Raw genomic sequence first — 21,329 nt, 5'->3', positions numbered from 1 at the left:
ATAATAGAACAGCATAAATATGCTGTCATAGTAACCTGTGCATAGGTTAAACTACATTTTATTATCGCTGCTGAATTTTGTAACCTTCATCCCATGAAAAAAACTTGAGTATATACATATGCAGTGCCTCCATTTCCTGCCGTGAAGTATTTGCCTTTGAAGTCACCGCTTAGCTAGTTTGGATCTTGGCTGAGCATTTAGCAAAAGTTAAAATGTAATGCCAAACTTCATTGGTTGGATTTTTTATTAGATAAGGTAGAAATGAAAGCAGCAGGCAATTTAATTAGCAGTAATTTTTCTGGGCAAGTCATTACTTTGATGAACTTCAGAGCAATGTTTATGGCTCCTAATTAACCATGTTAGTCATTTGATTGAATAATCACTTTGGAAATGTTTCTACAATTTGATTAGAGTCTGACCCACTCTGATAGTCATAAATTAACTGATACCACTTTAGGATAACATGACTTTAGTTACTTTAGGGGAATAAACTCCTCTTAGCTATATTTTTTCAGGCTTCTCTGGACTGTACAGAGGATGCCAATTTTAAGGGTAGACTGGATTTAAACACTGCCAGCCAGTGTCTCAGTTTCAAAAGCTAGATGTTAATTTTAATTACTCTGGAGTATAATAAATAGTGTTAAGAGTAGGAAAAACACACTTATTCTTGTATATGTATTTTTTTCTAAGTTGCCATTGCTTGTTTTTCTTAGAACTTAGATCACAAACTTGGCCTCTAGCACTGTAATGGAGGTCCTGGCTTTAGCCTTATTACAAATGATTAATTTATTATGGATTTTAAATCAGTATGCTTTAAATGTCATAGATTAACAAACAATTTATGAAAAATATTACAGAATTAGTACAAGAAATAACAAATCAGCAAGGTCAATAGATACATGAGAATTCTTGAAATGATCATCAGATTCTATCTTTGATGTCAGATGTCCAAGATCACGCTTGTTTTGTATTATGTTAGAGTAGTTTTTTTTAATAAGATGTTCCTTCAACTTTATATAGTGGGTTTCTTACAAGTACTTTCAATTCCTCTTCTCCTCTCCTTCTTTCCCTCTTGGGAGGAAAGACTACATTTAGTCACACTTTATATATAATAGAGTTTAATCTATATGTTTTCCTCTAGTTGCCGTCAGAGCCAGCCAGCTGTTTTTACAGCCATACTCCAGCTGGCCAGCAGTCAGGAAAAGTATTTTGTGGCAGGGTGTCAACATTGGTACAACAAAATTCTTACCTCTAAACAGCTGCTGAGCTGATGGCAGAGTCATTAACACTGTCCCTCCTAGACCCAGCTGCTTTGAGGGTGCTCTGCCTGGCAATAAATCAAAATAACATTAAAAAGTAATTTGAAGTACCACTGGTTAAAAAGTATGGATGAAATGGATTGCTAACTTTTTGGTAACCTAGACGTTCAACCACTCTACAACCCCATGCTAAATCTCCTGATATCAGGAAACAAGATGAACTCGGTCTTTTGTATGGTCAGAATTCTATACTAGATAATTTGTCATATAAAGAAGGCTTAGTATACTAAAATGTTTGATAATAAGTTTATGCTGCTTTCAACTCATAAGTTGTTGATTTCTAAAGACTTTTAAATGTTATTGCTCTAATGAATCTCTATTAAGATGTTTTTGGCTAGGGGCACCTGGGTGGCGTAGTCAATTAAGCATCTGACTCTCAGTTTCAGCTCAGGTCATGATCTGGCACTCTTTTTGAGCCCTGTGCTGATGGTGCAGAGCCTGCTTGGGGTTCCCTGTCTCTCTGTCTCTCTCTACCCCTCCCATGCTCATGTTTGCTCTCTCTCTCTATGTCAATGAATAAGTACACTTAAAAAGTTTAAAAAGTATTTTTGACTAAAACCACATATTTTCTCTGAAAAAATATCTCCTATTTTGGTTGATATTAATCACCAGGCACATTTTTTAAAAAAGCAGATACACTTTAAAAATGGAACATTCCAAACTAAGAAAGAATGACCTTTAGGCCAAATAAATGGTGCTGCTTATTTATTTACAACGTTAAATTCTATGAATGGATAGTTAAGAAGAGATGAGGGTCTTTAGATCCCAATTCTTATAAGTGATCTTTATTACGTGTTCAGAAGTCATGTATTTACTACAAGTGGTAGAATGGAAGACATACTCATATTAAATAGTACATTTATCATATGTGTTTTATAAGTTTATCGTTATATGTGTTCAAAGTTTCAAACACTTGAGTATACATACAGAAGATTGAATTCATGTAGTCACATATATTTATACACCCCTATAGCATCTGTATATGTTATATACAGACTCTGGCCCAGGTTTGTGGGACCTAAAACATAAAATTTGGGGAACGTTCTGAAAGAAAAAAAAAATGAAATGGCATATACAAAATTAGGGGCAAGACCCTAGGAGGGACTCCTGAAAGTGGAGGATCCTTCCTGGAGCTACAACTTCATTGGCTTCTCCAGACACCGACCTCTGGTCAAGTAAGTGAACTTCTATATTCAGAATCAAATAGCTTGAGCCTGTAATAGATTTTAGATAACATCTGACCTGACCCTTTATTTTATATAAACTTAGACACAGAATGGTTTTTCTAAAGTCATGTAGCTTTGTTAGTAGTTAATAAAGGACTTGAATTTTAATCTTTTGTCTCCTAATCCATATTTCTTTCCTTGTCCCTGTCCCTAACCTACTAAAAATATTAAATACACAGCCATCACCATAACTCAACTTTAACCATTAGCCAAATTTATTTTTTCATTAATGAGTTAACTTGGTCAGATAGGTAAGACCTAACTCCTAGGGTGATAATGGTATTTGCTATGAAATTGTGGGATTTCTGTTTTATAGCCTCATTGGTTTGGACTATGACCTGTGTGCTTAACAAAATTAAAAGCTAATGATACTTTAATTTGGGGGTGAAAATACCAATTACCTTAAAAGGCTAGAATAATTGTAAGAGATAGAGCAGTTTTGGCATTTAATTAATAATTTCCCCCAGTGTTCATGAAATAAACTGTGAATGAGCTTCTGTTGAGCTTTGCTCTGAATACCACGGGATATACAAATTTATCTCATAAATGTTCCCAAAACGTATCTGAATTCATTACACCATTTGTTTCAAGGGCACTCTCCTATTCATGCAGGATTGCAGGAGAACCACTCTTCAGTAAATGTGGGTATAACTGTGAATTCACATGCCTGTTGAAGAGAATCCATGTTCACCATTTCTTACGTGGGCCCTGCCTAAAATGTTAACTCCCTGTTGACAAGCTCTTCTCATGGACACTCATGTCACTTTCGGTTATTTCCTCTTTGCACTCTGTCCATTGATAACCACATGTTTTCAGCTCCAGACTTCTCTTTAATGGGTGTTGTTTCTTCTTTCAGAAGTGCCTAGCTGCCACTCCATTTATATGAGGCAAGAAGGCTTCCTGGCTCATCCCAGCAGAACAGAAGTTAAGTTTTCTATTATTGAAATTCTTTGTAAATCCTGTCAAAATCAGATGTGCCAAGGATGCAATCACATGATTAATCATTATCTTTTATGAGAAAAATCAGTTACATTCCCTAAAGCACTATTTTAAAACTTTATGGTTTTCAAGTAAAAGAAAGATGTTTCGGGTCATGTTATCTTGAATTTGGTTGTTAACATGAGTCATGTGCATACAAATAGCTAAAAAGTGGATTTCTGTGTTCTGTTTTTGTTTTTCTTTAATGCCAACAAGCACATTCTTTTAAAATAGAACATGTGCTTTATAGACTAGCCTACCTTACTAATCTCAACTTAAATGTATCTTCAAGGAATGTCAGTTTTTCTTTACAGACCTAAGTCTCTGTTTTGAAATAAAAGGCAGTATATTTAAATATGTTTGCCTTTAAATATACTGGATTTTCATTTTCAGGCCAATAATAGTTAAGAATGGAATTTCACACAAGAGGCCCACAGAAGGAGTTTTTATTGTGGGTGTGTTCATGGTAACCATGGTGGGAAAGCTTTGATCTAATGAACTTTGATACCTACAAAGGAATGAATAAAAAAGATCTTCTTTGGATACATTCCCTATTAAAATATTTCTGGAAATGTGTGCATGGTTCTTGACATAAGCGTTCTGTGTCCTCAGGAAGATGACATAGATGCATGCTTTGACATTGGTTGTTTGGCATAAGTGATCTTAGTAGAAGAAAATTCTTGTATTCATTTAAAATTTTTTTTTAAATGATTTTTATTTATTTCTGAGAGAGAGACAGCATGAGCAGGGGAGGGTCAGAGAGACAGGGAGATACAGAATCTGAAGACAGGCTCCAGGCTCTGAGCTAGCTGTCAGCACAGCTTTATTTATTTTTGAGACAGAGCATGAGTGGGGTAGGGGCAGAGAGAGAGGGAGACACAGAATTCGAAGACAGGCCCCAGGCTCTGAGCTAGCTGTCAGCACAAGAGCCTGACACGGGGTTCGAACCCACAAACCGTGAGATCATGACCTGAGCCGAAGTCGGACTCTCAACTGACTGAGCAACCCAGGCTCCCCAAATCCTTGTATTTAAGTAAGAGTATAATGAGCTGGTAAATCAGAAATACTTGAGACCAAAATGTTTGCAGAAATGCGATGTAATTATTGCCGCTGCTGTCAATATTATGTACTCACCGTAGAGACTGAAATATTTGAGAAATGAAACTGTGATTAAATTGTATGAAATATCTTACTGGTGATCAAAGACAACAACAGTTCAGTGAAGGTCACAGTCAATGACATATGGAGGAGAAAATGACTGTTAAAGCTGTTGATATATTTTGCTCCTTTTTTTTTTTCCTGTGGACTTAAGTTTAGTTACAGGAAACAGGCGGAAAAAAAAGAATTAAACTGCCTTGGCTTTTGAACATGAAAACATGAGAAGGTTAGCCTAGCTAAATATTTCTCCCAGGAAGTAAGGGGTAAACTGAATGTATTTCAGTTTATCAGGATAATCATGTAGGGTAAATATAAGTAATTCATCCTGATTTCCCTCTTGTCTCATGAATAACAAAACTTGGAAGAGAATGAAGAAGGAGATGATGATACAGTATAATTTCTAAGTTTGCCAGTGTTTACCTGCTCTGTCCTTGGGTTACTAATGAGATAAATGCCTAACTGTCATATATCACTGTGCACTAGGTACTATTCCAAACTTGCATATATTAAATCCTTATCCTCACAACAACCCTTTAAGATAGGTGATTTAGTATCATTCCCATTTTATAGGTGAGGATACAGAGACACCGAGGCTAAATAGTGTGTCTAAGGTCACAGAGCTGAAAAATGGCAGAGCACTTTTCTATCCCAATTTTTGTGTTAAATGGCTATATTTTAAATTGCTTGTGAGTTTCATTACTATCATGAATAAATGTATCCTATTTCTCCCCACAGGCTGTATGTTTGAAAAGGGCCCCAGGCAGTTTTATGATGACACCTGTGTTGTCCCAGAGAAATTTGATGGTAGGTTTTTCATTGTGCTTCAAGTCTGATTTTTTTCTAAGAGGGAGTGGAGAGTTCACCCTCAATTCCCCTGAAAGAAGTTGATATCTCTACTTTAAAGATTTCTACGCACATCATGTGTGATGTCTTCAACTCTTGCTAACCTTTACCTTTTGTAAATTCTCTCTTCCTTCCCCTATTCAGAAGTTTTGTTTTCTATTGTCCTTGGAGAGATCTCGTTTTTAGAGTTACAACCAGAGTATCATTCTTGCTGAGCTCTGTGTTGAGTAAGAGGGGTCTTTCCATTGTCCCGCTGAGCACATGCAGCTTGTTGTTCGAGATTTATTGAAAGCTGATCCCATAATTAACAAAGCAGAACAGAAAGCATGCTACTGTGGATACACAGATGACTAATGCGGTCTTCTTCCTTTTACTGTTCATGAAAAGATGCATTAATGGAGCGCAGGGACAACATAGCTGCCCATTTCGTTAGTGATTGTTAGTCCTTTTTGTTTTTTCCTTTTATCCCCCCTTGGGAAGGTGTTCATTCCAAATCTGCCATTATTTTGTAATTGCTTAAAATGGAGTCAGGAAAGCATTACCTTCTTAATGTCACTCTCTAGTGCAGTGAAAAGGTCCCAGATTTTAGAAAAGAGTATCAAGTTAAATAGAATTTCATTTTTCTCGACAAAGGTGACAGAAGTCAGCATCCATGCGGAATCTTGGGTAAAAAGTGAACAGCTAATTGATTTAGTGGTTCTTCGGAGTGGTCTCCATATTTCCTGCTTTGATTGTTTAACAGGAAATGAGCAGGGACCCTCTGATTAGCTGATTGCACAAACTTTGGGGATCATGGCAGTAATGACTTGGTAGCTCTCGTAACTTTTTAATTGTCATTATTTAAACAGCAAAGTGCATTCTCAGACTGCTGCTACATCTCTAATTAGTTGCTTGAAGACTACTCTATTCCTGAGGTTTTTGCTACTCTGGTCCTTCACAGAAGGAATGATAATTTTTGGCAGATCTGTTTCCTTAGTCTTCCTTTCAATTACTAAATTCATTGAAGGTCACAGGGTTAAGCTCCAGTAGGGGTCACTTTTTTGGCCTTATTCTAAATAGATGTTAGTTTTAAGCTTCGAGGTTCAGCAGTGTGATATGTGCAGAGTGTCACAATTCTTCAAATGCAGGTTTTTCTCTTCTTCTATTTGGAATGACCTTCATCAGACTTTTTTTTCTTCTCTTCATTCTTAACATTTTAAGAAATCTTGATTATCAGTATGGGCATATAAGGAAGAAAAAGTAGCTCAAAACTATCCCTGGGATTATGACTTTAACAGGCCTAAGTCACATCAACGTTCAGAGAAGCTATCTATCTAGATGATTCATTCCCTTTGACTTTTAATATGCTTTAATTTTGTACTAAGAAAACGTTTTTTGGAAGATAGTATTTGTTACTCTTATATTTTGTAAGGAATAGAGAACAAGAGAATAGAAAAACAAAGGGTTATTTTTTTTCATTGACAAGGCCAGTACAGTCAGTCACATTTAAGAGGCAGAAGCAACCTAGAGATTATAAAATGTGACAGTGTTTCACTCTCTCTGTATAATTGCTCAGTTAACCCCATAAAAAACTTGTGAGCCTCAGAAGGAAAAACTGAGATAAATAAAACTGTCATTGAAATCAATATGAAGAGACACTTCTGTATTATCTAGTTTACACCAAAATGACATAATGATTTTTAGCAGCTATTGACTGAATAATTTTATTTTGGTTATGGTTTTTAAAGTGTTCTTTTTGTAATTACTTTAAGAGGTGTGTTTCTATGTACTAACCAAAGGAAAGTTTTAAGAGGCTACTGATTTAGTCTGCTTTATAATTCACACTCACTGTGAATAGACTAGCTTCAATATATTCTGTCTGAATTCTTTCTATGGTGGAGACGAGAAATTCGTGCATTAACAATGATATGTTCATAGGGCCCTAGACATTCATTCCCCATTGTGACCAATTCCATATATTTTGGAGTGGCTGGAGGTAGATGTAAATAATCAGCAGCTGTGACTGAATTTCTGTTTTTTTGCTAAAAGCAAGACCAGATTTATGCCAGAAAAATTGCAATACTAATGCCCGTATTGCTGTAATCTACTTAATAGGTTTTTACACTCTGTATAAATAACAAAGAAATGTAACACAAACCAAACTTTCTTGATTAAAAATATAGATTTACAGAGTATATATGCTCCAGTATATATGTTTTCAGATTGCACTTTTAGAAAAAGACTAGCAAGCTAAATTCACATGAGTGAAATTCAAGCAAGATATAAAGAAAAACAAGGAAATTTTGATTTGCTGCCAGTTAAGAAAGTGATAGTGCCAGTGTGAAAGTCTGGAAAAAGAATGCTATGATGATAATCCAATATGCCCTGAATTACCTATGAGATTTTCCTAATGTATATAATGTACAGATTACTTAACCCAGTGTTTAAGATGTTATTAAACTTGCTTTGAAATATTTGCATTAAAATTTGCAATAGTTTGTCATGTGGAGGTCAATGAGGTATTACAAATTATAGTTTGCAAAATTTAATTTAATTTAATTTTGTACAAATAAAATGCTCAGAGCTTAAAATTACTTTCTCTTCACTGTTGCTTAGAGCAGTGAATAATGTCATTAACAATAAAAGCAAAAAGAAGTGTGATTAGATGATATGGTTTTTAAATGAATGAAAACAAAAGGATGAATATACAAAAATTTTATAAGTAAATGACATCTGTGGGCTTATCCTGCACCTGTGTGGATTTGTTTTGACCATTCTATGTTATATATAGTTGTTTTTAAGTTTGTTACAGATTGTTGGTTTACATCAAATCCTTTCATTGTTTTAAAGCCCCATTTAGCAATAGCATTACATTTCATAGATACCCATGAAGAGGTTGTGTTTTAATCATATTAGTGATTGGTTTAATGTAAATTTTATAAAATATAATATTGCTAATAATCGAAACATTATTTTTTTAACTTAGGAGACATCAAACAGGAGCCAGGAATGTATCGGGAAGGACCCACATACCAGCGGCGGGGGTCACTGCAGCTCTGGCAGTTTTTGGTAGCTCTTCTGGATGACCCTTCAAATTCTCATTTCATTGCGTGGACTGGGCGAGGCATGGAATTTAAACTGATAGAGCCTGAAGAGGTGGGTTTAATAGATTTTTGTGTGAAAAACCAGATATGTTATAAAGTTAAAGAAACATATATTTGATCAGTGTGCCAGATTTTTTTTTTAATTTTAAAACTTTAGGGAAACCTAAATTAAAAGGTGGGCAAAGGGAAAAAAATCTATACATTTAAACTAAGAAATGAAAATGTTGCACACTTTTCCAGTTGAATATCATCCTGTGGAATTGATGAAGAAAACCAACTGGAACATATCATGGGCATAAGACTTTATTCAAGAATGCAGTGCTTGGAAAGTCACTAAAAGAGCATCTAAGTAGGGGTTGTGTCTTAATAAAGGTGCTTTCTCTGCTACTATTAAAATGGACTTTAGTTTACATTAGCCAAGAAAGCAATGGAAGACTTTCAGTTAACATGTCTGTGACTGATCATTTTGGTTGTAGGGTCGAAATGTCTCAGAAAGATCGAAAAAGTTAGTAAGATATCCAGCTATTTTTGAACCCAAGTGATTAATTTCACATAGACTGGACATCTACAACCTAGGCTAATGAGCCTATACTCTTAAATTTTCTGCCCTTTGAAACCATGTATTCATTTATAATCAGATCACATGTCCTAGTTTGATATCCAGAGGATAAGTCACCTTTCTTATTTGAGGTTTTCTGATTCAAATATGTAGTAAAAGAAGTTTGAAATAACAGGAGGTGGTTAGCATAATTATAAATCTATGTCAGATTATAACTAGTGCTTAGAGGGTTAGTTTTGCATCTCCATTGCCCTATACCAAACACACACAACAAATTTCAGATTTTGAAAATATCCATTGTCTAGTACGGGCTAAATGTTTGGGTATTTGAAATTCCGTAGCTTAATTTGGCTGTCAAGTGGAATTCGTTTTTATGTAGATGGACTTAAATGACGTAAGTTAAAGAGTAAGTTAAAGAACTGTAAAATGTGAAGCACTAACAAGTTGAGACTCGAAGCACTTAATGTAAAATAACTTGAAAGCCCTTTAACGTGATGGAAGTGTGTGCCGTTCACGTCATCGAACACGTTAATAATCACTGCAAGAGTTGGTTCATCGGAGAACTGGGCACGTGCAACAGGGATTTATATCAAACGGTTATTTCCCTCTACCTGTGACTAAAATAAAGTGAATAGAAGCAGAATTTTGTATTTTTTTTTTTGCCATGTATTTGTTGAGGTGAAAAAATTACTGAATTATGTTGGCAATAATTGACCTCTTGAGAATAAAATCCTTATAAATGTAATTAAGTTCTCTATTTAGCAATTGTTGACTTGCATAATGATTATGTTGAATTAAGTAAAATGGAAGACTTGAACAGATGACCATTTAAGTTCCATCACATTCTGAATTTTTGTGATTTTTAAATGCAGGACAAAAATACAGTTACATCTGTTCAGTACAACAAACAAACATTTAGATACCTTTTCTGTAGTGGACTCAAAGTAGAAGAGAGCCAGGTAATTCAGAGTCAGTAGACCATTTCTAAGCAGTAACTAACTCAATGGTAATTGTTTAGTAAGTACTAAGTCTCCTAAGGCAATTGTTTAAATGAAATATCACATTTCTTTTTTTTTTTTTTTTTTTTTTTTAAGTATATTTACTTTGACAGAGAGAGTCGTTGCACACATGGAGAATGGGAACAGAGGCAGAGAGAGAATCTCAAGCAGGGTTGGTGCTGTCAGTGGGGAGCCTGACACAGAGTTCAAACTCTCAAACTTGTGAGATTGTGACCTGAGCCAGAATCAAGTGTCAGACACTTAACTGGCTGAGCCACCCAGGTGCCCCAAAATGTCACATTTCTGCTGCTGCTTTGAACGCTGTTGCGATTGCTTCCATTAGGCAATGACTGTGCCTTTTAAATGTCTTCTTTGCAAAGTGTTTGAAATTTCTTTTAGCCTCTGCGGCCCATGACCACCCTCTTTCTCATACTATATAGTAGCTCTTGGAGGATCAGCACAGCTCTGGAAATGTGCCTCTGAAGCCGTCCTTGCTGGAATTACTCATAGGTTCCATTTCTTTCTAGAAATGTCATTTTGCAGTTTGCAATATTGAGTGAGACTATAGTCCTGTGGCTGATTATCCACTCAGTGTGTTTCGCTAACTTTAGCAAGCACATGGCTCTTTACTATTTCTCTTTTTGAGATATTTGAGATATTGAGATGTTATTTTCAAATTAATCATGGATCCTTGGGAATTGTCTCAGGGAACAATTATTAACATAGTAAAATATCTCTAGGACTCAGAAGTCTTTCAAAGATAATTCAAACTTGTTGACCTGAAAGAGTTACCAAGAAGTCTGATAAGCAGGCCCTGATTGTGGTTTCCAGGCTTATTGTTAATTATTCGCATGCGTTTTTAAAAGTAAATTGAGTAATCTACTTACTTCATTTGACAATAGGGGTGATTTTTATAGCACAGTTGCCTTTTTGGTTTCCTCACTAATGGTTGAAGTTTTCACTTGGAGGAGTATCCTAAGGAAGGCACTGGAAATATAACCACCATTGCACCTACTCCTTGTTGAAAATGTTGCCTTGGCTTTTGGCAGTGATGAAGATAACCGTGCTGGTGGGTCACACATGAGGGCTGAGAGGGCTTTCCTAGTTGGAAAAGGTGGTCTCACCTATCCTGGAAATTATTTGAAATATCTATCAATTTTTCAGTCTTTTTTATATTTATTATTGGGGTAACAACATTTAACATGGCATCTACCCTCTTATCAAGTGTATCATATAGTCCTGTTAACTGTGAGTACACTATAGTAGAGCAGATCTCTAGAACTTACTCATCTTGCATAACTTGTCTGCATCTCATAGGCATATTGGTATGTCACACTTTCCTTTATGAATATGACACTGAGTCAATTTAAACAGCTCTAAGAATTAGGGCACCTGAGTGGCTCATTCAGTTAAGCATCTGACTTCAGCTCAGGTCATGATCTCATGGTTGGTGGGTTCACGTTGAGCCTGCTTCAGATGCTGTGTCTCCTTTCTCTACCTTTCTTCTGCTCATGCTCACTCTCTCTCTCTCTCTCTCTGTCTCTCAAAAATGAATAAATATTTAAAAAATTAAGAAAATAACTGTAAGAATAAATCTATTGTTTAAAAATATCTAGTAATACCCACTTGTGCTGAGAATTACCTGGCATCCTCAAGGCCAGACCCTGCTTATGGTATAAAAAAAATCATCTTTTTTCTCCCTAGAGACTTCCACTGTGTTGTCTTCAAGTTGGTTGCAGGTTTTTTACTTTCTAGGGGAATCCTGGTGAGTTTCTAGATGAGAAGCATTTATAAATGAAAAAGTATTCATAAGTCGTTGTTTAATTTATGGAAATATTAATAGTTTATTTTCAAACAGTTACAAACAGGGAAGAAGGGAGGCAAACCACAAGAGACTCTAAAATACAGAGAACTGAGGGTTTATGGGGGTGGGGAAGAGGGGAAAATGGGTGATGGGCACTGAGGAGGGCACTTGTTGGGATGAGTGCTGGGTGTTGTATGTAGGTGATGAATCATGGGAATCTACCCCAAACACCGAAAGCACACTGTAGACACTGTCATTTAGCCAACTTGACAATAAATTATATTTAAAAAAAAAGAAAAAAAATATATATATAAAAGAAAAAAGAGTTTGTTTTCATGTCTCAGGTTTGCATGCTGTTCACTTGCCGAATCTCTTAAAGATTTACTGATATCTATTCGGTTTTTAAAAGGCATTTTATTTAGAAAGTATTGCTTTCATTTCTTACTGCCACCCTCCCATTTCACTACTGCTTAGAACACTTAATTAAAATGAAGTTTATCTTTGGACAATTAAGATGTGCCTGCTTTGATGACCACTTGGGTATGTCATCATGTCCCTGTTACATCACATTTCTCTGCTCTTAAAAAAGTATAGGAATGCATGTGGCTAAATTACATTGTATGTTTATTCAGGGAATACAAATTAGGGAGATAGAAAATAGCAAGGATCAGTATTTTCAAAAGAGAGGAAAAAAACCCTAGGGAAAGCCTATTGTTAATAAAACGGAGAAAAACAGTCTAATCTCTCTGAAGAGCATTCTATTTTAGTGTATGGGACATAGCAACAACTTGGAATTTCATAGATATGAAGGAAAACACTAGCCCTGTTAGATAATGCTCTCCTGAGGTTGCCTAGGTATGCATGACAGCTGCAGTGTCTGCTCAGACTAATAAAATATGGAAATTAACGAGAATACAACTTTAGCCGGGGTAGCAAAAGCAGACTATGCTGTTCCGTACAATGCTTCAGCTGGCCCAGGGCAGTGGTGACACAGGGGACACATATATATGGAAGAAGGGGGTTTTCTTGAAAAACTCTCCTCTGCCAGATAAGTCGCTCCTCCAAAGCCAATTTATAAAAAGTTCTGAGATTTTTTCACTGAATAACAAAGTCGACATTCTGCTTTAGAGATTTTTGTTTGTGGACTCGTGTACATGGTGACCTTTTCCACTTCCTTCTTATTTTTAGTATCCAATTACTGTTGTCTAAATGAATGCCTAATTCGCCAGTTTAGTATTGGTTACAGTTTTATTCTGATGCTGCTTCAGGCAATAAAAATTATTTGCAGTTCAGATTATGAATTTGTATAGCGTTTCCTCTGCTACACATAAAATGCCACTTGTGCGTCTTTTATTTAGTATCAAACAGGGTATTTTTTTCTTTAGTTTATCACAACCTCAAAAAAACACCTTTACAAAGAGACCACTAAGCTGTTCTTGATCTATGGGTTTCATCTGAAAAACTAAGAGGGAAAAACAGGCCGTATATCTCAGAATGGGAAACTTGCCTCATCTTGGTGAATTGCAGCCTGTTTGTTCCCATTGTAAACACATCCCCTTATTTCCATTTAATTTTGTATCCAAAACAATAGTCACAAAGAATTCTATTGTGAAGTTTCAGAATGATCACTGCGCTGCACGCCTGGTTTAAAACCAGACCAGGACACAGGAAAATTCAGATCATGATAGCTTTTGCCTCTTTACTTAGGTCTTTAATTTGGATGTGATTTGGAAGATTTGGAAGTAACTGATTAATTCGCTGATGTTTTACGAAATATCTTGATCAGGCAATACTTAACACTACAATGTCATTTTGTTTTGGTGGCAGGTGGCCCGGCGTTGGGGCATTCAGAAAAACAGGCCAGCTATGAACTATGATAAACTTAGCCGTTCGCTTCGCTATTATTATGAGAAAGGAATCATGCAAAAGGTGAGCAGCTAAAACAGCATTAAAATTCATTGAAATGTTGCACAATAATCTGCATGTCATACTTTAAAAGCCACATATCATTGCATTGCTGAAGCAAGGTTTTCACTCATTTTAACATATGCTTAGCTCTTGGTTTTGGTATAAGCCTTACTATTTATAAATTCCTGGGCATTATAGACCAGGGTAATAATATCATATAGAAACTACTAGACTTTCTTGCAGTTCCAACTTTGCCGTATTTGGTGAAAAATGTTTCAGTACTAATATTCACGTGTATCTTCCCAGACATTGGTAATCCACTGCATTCCCCACAATTATATAATTTGGAAGTGCTTTTATTTATAGATTCCAATACACACTGAATGCTTACTTCTTCCGCTCCTTGTTCTGGTCCTTTAAAAACATTCAGAGCATTTCTTGTTCTGAAAAATGTTTTCTTCTTGTCTGAGATTTTGCCTGGTTTCAGCACATGACAGCTTAGAATTCTAAACCATTTATGGAAAATAAGTATTTGATACTATTTCATTGGTGAATGAAGTTAAATATATTTTCATTCATTTCAGTTGAGCTTCTCCTAGTATTTGAAAGATAAGACAAATTAAGTCCATGTAGAAGAGTTTGTAAAAGTTTTGAAGAAGGGAATGAACCGATGAATAAAGATAAAACATTGGACATTTGTTACTATTAGATCCTTCAGCCTTGTGTGTGTATTCATTCCAGTTGTGTAGACTGTGAACCAGGTTTATGATTTATCCATTGTGAACATTACTGTTTTATTACGCATCCTCTGTTCATATGGGGGACACAAACATAGTTACATATTCCACACCGTGGCGTATTTTTAGACCACGATAGTTATGCCAGGGAAAACTAAACCATTTGCTACATGTAACATTTTGGAATAGAGGGAACAGCATCATTGAGTCTTTAGACCAGACGAATCGGTGCTCTGGACTTCGTTAGCTCGGAAGTTAAAATGACCAAGATCCTTGAAAGATAAGGCTGAATCCATTTCTTGTTTACTATTTCCCTGAATCTCACCTTCAAGACATATAACCAATACTTGCTCCCCTGTGTTCTCCATCTCATCCATAGGGTCTGTTTTATTCCTCCCTCCTTCTCACCCACCCTTCCCATGGACAGTGAGACCCTTTCACTTCCCTCACCGCATGCCTAGTCCCAGCACATCACGTGGGCTGGTGCTGCATGTGCCCCCCAGTCCTGGGCAGTGTTGCACAACAGTAAGAGAAAATGCACTCAGGATTTAGGTTTGCATGCTGACTTCTTGGTGAGTCACCTTTTTCAACAGATTTTTTCCTTGCTAAATGGTGGTGATTTTACTTCCTGAGGCTGTTCTGATTATTAAATGAAATAAGGCACCCGAGACCGTTGTGTGGTACCTGGCACAGTAGAAGTCTTCAGCGAATGGTAGCTCTGAATTCCACTCACACCCTGAAGCCAGTGTAAGCTGAGACACATTTGGCTTGTGTGTCCTGACCATTAAGTCTCTTATTAAAGGGAGCATTCACAGAGAGCTAAAAAGAAGAAGGTCTCTAATTACACCTCAGCTTTTAGACATAGTGTTTGACAGGGTATCTCCAGGATGTCACGCCAGGTCTTAATTATTCTCAAGAGTGTTCAGACGTGCTTCTTATTACTAATATCGCCATGTTCCATGTTCCTATTTATGTATCCAGTGATTACATATACCATGTGTTTACCTCTTATTTTAATAGATTGATAAAACAAGATGCTGTCAAATAATGGCATAGATACTAAAATACAGATTAAAATAGTGTTGCTCCTCACATTTTCCCCTATTGGGATGTAATTGCCAAAAGAAACTGTTGGCACCTATTTATCTATCAGCTAGTATAGGATAGCAAAATGTCTGTGTTTTCTATGACACACCCTTTGGGGTGTTGCCGCGTAATGTGAGAAAGCATAAGATGCTTAATGGTGAAACATACAAAATTGAAGTCTCTTGTAGGCAGCACATAAATGAAGGCTGTTTACAATTTTTACAGACATATTTATTCTTTTTCCTCATATGTGTTTAGTGATTCTGTTTGCTGCTATTTGACACACCTCCATCCCCCTCATTACTTCACTGATATGGTTCCCTCTTTATAGAGTGTCTTGCCTTCTGAGTCTTACCTAACATATATATCAATCCAGTGGTTAAGTAAATTTTAACAGGGTCACTGAGGGAAATTATGCTATCCTTTACAAAAAAAAGTATGATATAGAATTTTATATTCCAGTGTATAGTGGAAAATGTTTATATGACCACACATGTTTAGAAACTTAAAATTATGATACTCTGGCTTCTCTTCAGATCATATAAACTTAAAATTATGAATGTATGTGGTGTACATCAAGGAAAATTAAATGGAAAGATTAGAAAATAAAAATAAATGGATCTAAACATATTTAAAAATTCCGATTATTTCAGTAGTTTTGAAAGAAGAAATGGTGGAGTATGGCTTTTAGACTGTACATACATGTGTGCACTTCTGTTTCAAAACTTAGAAATGCCTACACAAATACATGCAAGTATTTTAACAGTGGTTATTTCTTGATGATATAATGATAGATCATTGTTTCCTTTGGTTTAATGTGTAATTTTTAATTTTCCTCTAGTTACCCTGTGTTACTTCTGTGATTTTAAAACTTAACACATAATTTAAATATGTAGTCTTTTAAAGCACAGTTCAAAAGATACTTCCTTGTTTAATTCTAATTCATCTCCTATAAAATTCATGTTCTATCTCAGCATTGCAGTTTGGGTATACTTAATGTACAGCATTTGTTACATTATAATTGTATTACTACTAATAAAACACATTATTTCCCTCGGGTAGTTATCAGCCTTGGTTCTAAACTCTGTGGCATCTAACATAGTCTGATAAATATAGTGGTAGCTCCAAAAATGTTTTTCGTAAGAAAAATAGCAGGAAGCAGTGAGTCAGGGCAGACTCCTTAAGAAGTTTTCTAATCTTGATTGCATGTTGTACGTTTTAATTCCCCATGGTGATTTATCAAATCATTTCTAATTATAACCAATAGCAACAGGTTGGATAAAAAAGCTACCAGTAGCCTAAAGCAAATACCTCTTTTTCTGAAACTCCAAACAAAACAAAGAAGGTTATTAAATGCTCTGAGGTATGCAGGCCATTTATTATTTTTTTTCCTCAAAATGCTTTGAATAAAGAAAAGAAAGGAAAACTAGGATTTCATATCTTAGCTTTGTTTTTGATATTACCTGTTTTTATATTTATGGTAAATCCACCTTTATGAGCTTAATTTCTTTTTTATAAAGGACAAGTAAATAAATTTATGCCAGCTCCTCAGTTTGTGATGCAATGTACTAGAAACTTCCATCTCAATTTTATAAGAGGCTTTCCACAGTAGCCATTTCCACTTTATTTCACACACAAAAAAGGGGAACTGAGAGCAGATTAAGAAACATGTCCAAAGTTATAAAAACTGAGTGTTCCCTGTTTTCATACCTAAGAATATTCAGATTATTTGGTTTCTCTATACTGGTTGCACTTACAAGCTAAAAAAAAAAATTCAGTACAAAAAAATGTTCTAAATCTTGAGTCCAGAACACTAGTGCTCTTTGGTAGTTGATTCATTTTTTCCAGACAGATACAGATAGTTTATAAACTATGAACTTACTCTTCTCCGGCATCACAAAGCAAATAGCAGTGCCTTTTTGATTCATAGGAACCCAGAGGTTTTGAGTAATTTTCACCTTTCTAAAATTACGAATCTCTACACGCACACGAAAAGTTACTGTCATTGTCAATACAAAGAATTGTATTCATACACACACACCCTCCACCTCTATCCCCAACCCACCCCTGGTTTTTTTAGAACCTTAGTTTTGTCTATTAATAGAGGTGAGGGTGCATATGTGTTTCACTTCATTATTGTTTATCATTTCCTAGAGAAACATTATTCTTCCAAATTTAAGTTTGGGACATGTCATTCCCTACAAATTATGCTACGTCTCCTTTATTTCAGACAGCTGTCACATTTCTTTTTTCTCATTTCCTCCGTATGCATTGTATATTTTAAATTCCTTTCACTTCTTTACACCTCTTACTTCAATTTGACACTTTACACACATCCTTAACTTCTGTCTAATGCATCTTGCCTTCATTTTTAAAAGTGATGTACCCAGGATAATGCTGTCTCCTTGATCCATCTTTCATTTAAATAGGGCTATGCATCTTTTGGGTTTTTCTTTTCCATGAGAATACACAAGTGCCCAAAAAAAAGAAAGAAAAAAAGAAGAAAAAAAAACAACAACAATCCACCCTGTGAATCAGTGAGTCACTAGTCTAGTCTTATTAGGATTAGGAGCATAACACATTTTTCTTTTAATGTTTAGAAATTTAATTTTTATACAATTTCAGAAATGTAATATTAAGAGGGAGACACTACGCCTTAAAGATCCAGTCATTTTATAAATAATTACCTTTTAAAACAAAGGGAAAGAAACTCCGATGGGAGTTGTCTGTCTGAAATCATTGATTCCATCCCCTCACCCCCATAACAATGTAAATTTCCTTTTATTTAAAACAAGCAAACCACTAAGCCTTCTAGCTGTGCCTGGAATAAATGTTATTTCTCAAAGTCAATCTTTACTCCAGGTCGCATTTCCCTCTATTGGACTGTAGTTTATTCCACAAAGTAAAGAAGACTTTTGTTTGGTGTTTTGTTTTGGTTTGTTTTTTTTTTTTTTGGCTTTTATGGATATCTGCAAACCCTTGGTTGCTTTTCTTTAGTTATGCATCCTTTCTGGTATATTAAACCATGTTTTTATTCTTTCCTTTCCCTGCTCTTTATCATTTGGTGATGGTAAAGATCACAGTTCTTCTCATGTCCATTGTCGAATAACGTTACATCATTTTCAGGTGTAAAACATAATGATTCACTACTCATATGTATCATGAAATGTTCGCCACACTAAATTCAGTTAACATCCTGCACTATACATAAGGCTGGGTTTTTCTCTTCCGTGTTTCATCAGGTGGCTGGAGAGAGATATGTCTACAAATTTGTGTGTGATCCCGAAGCCCTGTTCTCCATGGCCTTTCCAGATAATCAGCGCCCACTGCTGAAGACGGACATGGAACGTCACATCAATGAAGAGGACACGGTGCCTCTGTCTCACTTTGACGAGAGCATGGCCTACATGCCGGAAGGGGGCTGCTGCAACCCCCACCCCTACAACGAAGGCTATGTGTATTAACACAAGTGACAGTGAAGCAGGGCCTCCTCACGTGTTCCTTCGTTTTGCAGGATGCAGAGAATCTCTGAGTTCTCTTCAATCTTTGTTTGATTTTTGTTGTTTGTATTTTATTTTTAAATAATAATACACAAAAAGGGGCTTTCCTGTTGCATTATTCTATGGTCTGCCATGGACTGCGCACTTTATTTGAGGGTGGGTGGGAGTAATCTAAACATTTATTCTGTGTAACAGGAAGATAATGGGTGAATGGGTGGGGGAGTACGGGGATTACTTTTTACTTAGGCTTGGGATGGGGTCCTACAGGTTTTAAGTATGATGAAGCTATATCATGTTTATTTGATTTCATAACAACCTAAGAAAATGTTCATTTTCTCTGGGTATCTATGGTACAGTTAATTCGCATTGTGTAAATATCCACTTGGAGACTATTAGCCTTGGGCATTTTCCCCTATCATTTCTGAGTCTCTGCAAGGTGTACAAAAAAAAAAAAAAAAAACAACAAAAAAAATAAAAAACCACACACACAAAAAAAACAAAAAAACCCTACTGTAAATGGCAGTTTAATTGTTAGAGATGACTGGTTTTTGCACCTGTTGTAAAAAGGTATTTAGAGATTGCATTTGCTGTTTTTTGTTTCGTTTTGCTCTGTATGTGACTCACAGAGGATAACCATAAAATGGGTAATTCTCTGTGAAGTTGAGTGATCACCATGACTGTAAATGAGGGGCACAATTTTGTACTCTGGCTCCAAACTGAGTCACAGGCCAGTAGCATTACATGTATCTGGTGCCACCTTGCTGTTTAGATACAAATCATACTGTCGTTTAAATATTTTGAAGCCCGTTTCAGTTAAATAATGATATGTCATGGTCCTTTGAGATCTTCATTTAAATGTTAAACCCGGGATAACAATGAAGCAAAAAAATATCTATCTCACTTCCTTCAATACATAAAAAGACATTATTTAATCGATAAGAATTAACTGTACTAAATCACATATTATGCTGTTCTAGGTACAGCAAGCACTCCTTAAGAAAAATATCCAATACACTAAATAGGTACTATAGTAATTTTTAGACATGGTACCCATTGATATGCATTTAAACCTTTTACTGCTGTGTTATGTTGATAACATATATAAATATTAGATAATGCTAATGCTTCTGCTGCTGTCTTTTCTGTAATATTCTCTTTCATGCTGAATTTACTATGACCATTTATAAGCAATGCAGTTAACTACAGATAGCATTTCAGGACAAAATAGATGACTCAAACCATTTATTGCTTAAAAATTAGCTTACGCCATGCTATGCTATAAGCAGCTTTTATGCACATTGACAAATGAAGAGTAAGCTTCAGCTTGCTAAGGGAAACTGTGGAAACTTTCGTAACTTTTGGTGAAATAGAAAATTATTTACAAACTGTCAAAGAATCTGAGGAAGTTGCTGTATGACATAGTGCTGGCACTGATACTCATCATCTTGTTTTGGACACTTGTGTAAATGTGATTGGATTGTTTGAAAGAAGATTTAAAGTTTCAAAGGTTTTTGTTTTGTTTTTGTTTGGCATTTGGAAAAAAAAATACTGAAAGCAGAATATGTTGTTTCATTCACCTTGAAAAAGACCAAGTAAATGGTGTTATGATATCTTTGAAGAGCTGGCTGAACCATTCAGACAAGAAGCATGAATTTTTTTCAGTCCATCAATATCCCAGAGGAACGACATTTTTTAAGAGTCTATAGTGAAATGTTAAAAAAAAAAAAAAAATCCAACACACAAAGCCAAATGAACCTATAAAAGCATTTCTTGATGACCACAGGAACGATTGTTGAAAGATGATTTCCTGGCTACCCATTTTCCAAAATGACACAGATCACAGCTCATATATCTAAATTGAACAGTTATTGGGAAACCCATATACTGTAATCAATACTAGTCACGTTTAATCCTACAAAAAGGTCTATTTTAATTTCAGCGTATGTATGTAACCTGTGATTTCAATGATTGTTCTGCATATACATTATATATCATTAGGCCCATTATGGGTTAATAAGTATGCCTTAAAAATGAGAATTTTCCCCCTACTATGCTCATGTGGCCATTTACAGCACTTAGAATAAAAACAAATTTTAAAATACTCAGCTAAAGATTTATTGGAAAGAGTAT

At 35.5% G+C, this 21,329-nt stretch overlaps 1 protein-coding gene across 3 annotated transcripts in view; it reads left to right on the top strand.

Annotated features, from left to right (window-relative positions):
* ETV1 (ETS variant transcription factor 1) overlaps positions 1–20,954 on the top strand; it is a 93,022-nt gene extending 72,068 nt beyond the window's left edge. For all 3 annotated transcript variants that reach the window (XM_039219422.1, XM_039219424.1, XM_039219423.1), the window contains 5 exons: positions 3,402–3,470; positions 5,417–5,485; positions 8,490–8,659; positions 13,796–13,897; positions 18,942–20,954. In XM_039219422.1, the coding sequence (XP_039075353.1) occupies positions 3,402–3,470; positions 5,417–5,485; positions 8,490–8,659; positions 13,796–13,897; positions 18,942–19,163 (632 nt within the window). In that variant the 3' untranslated portion in view covers positions 19,164–20,954. The remainder of the gene's footprint in view (positions 1–3,401; positions 3,471–5,416; positions 5,486–8,489; positions 8,660–13,795; positions 13,898–18,941) is intronic.
* Positions 20,955–21,329: the final 375 nt, after the last annotated feature.

This window comes from Hyaena hyaena, unplaced genomic scaffold (genome assembly GCF_003009895.1).
Source record: "Hyaena hyaena isolate Hyena2069 unplaced genomic scaffold, ASM300989v1 scaffold_818, whole genome shotgun sequence".
Classification (NCBI taxonomy): domain Eukaryota; kingdom Metazoa; phylum Chordata; class Mammalia; order Carnivora; family Hyaenidae; genus Hyaena; species Hyaena hyaena.
Note: the sequence above shows the minus strand (reverse complement) of the source record. Positions and strands in the feature narration are given on the sequence as shown.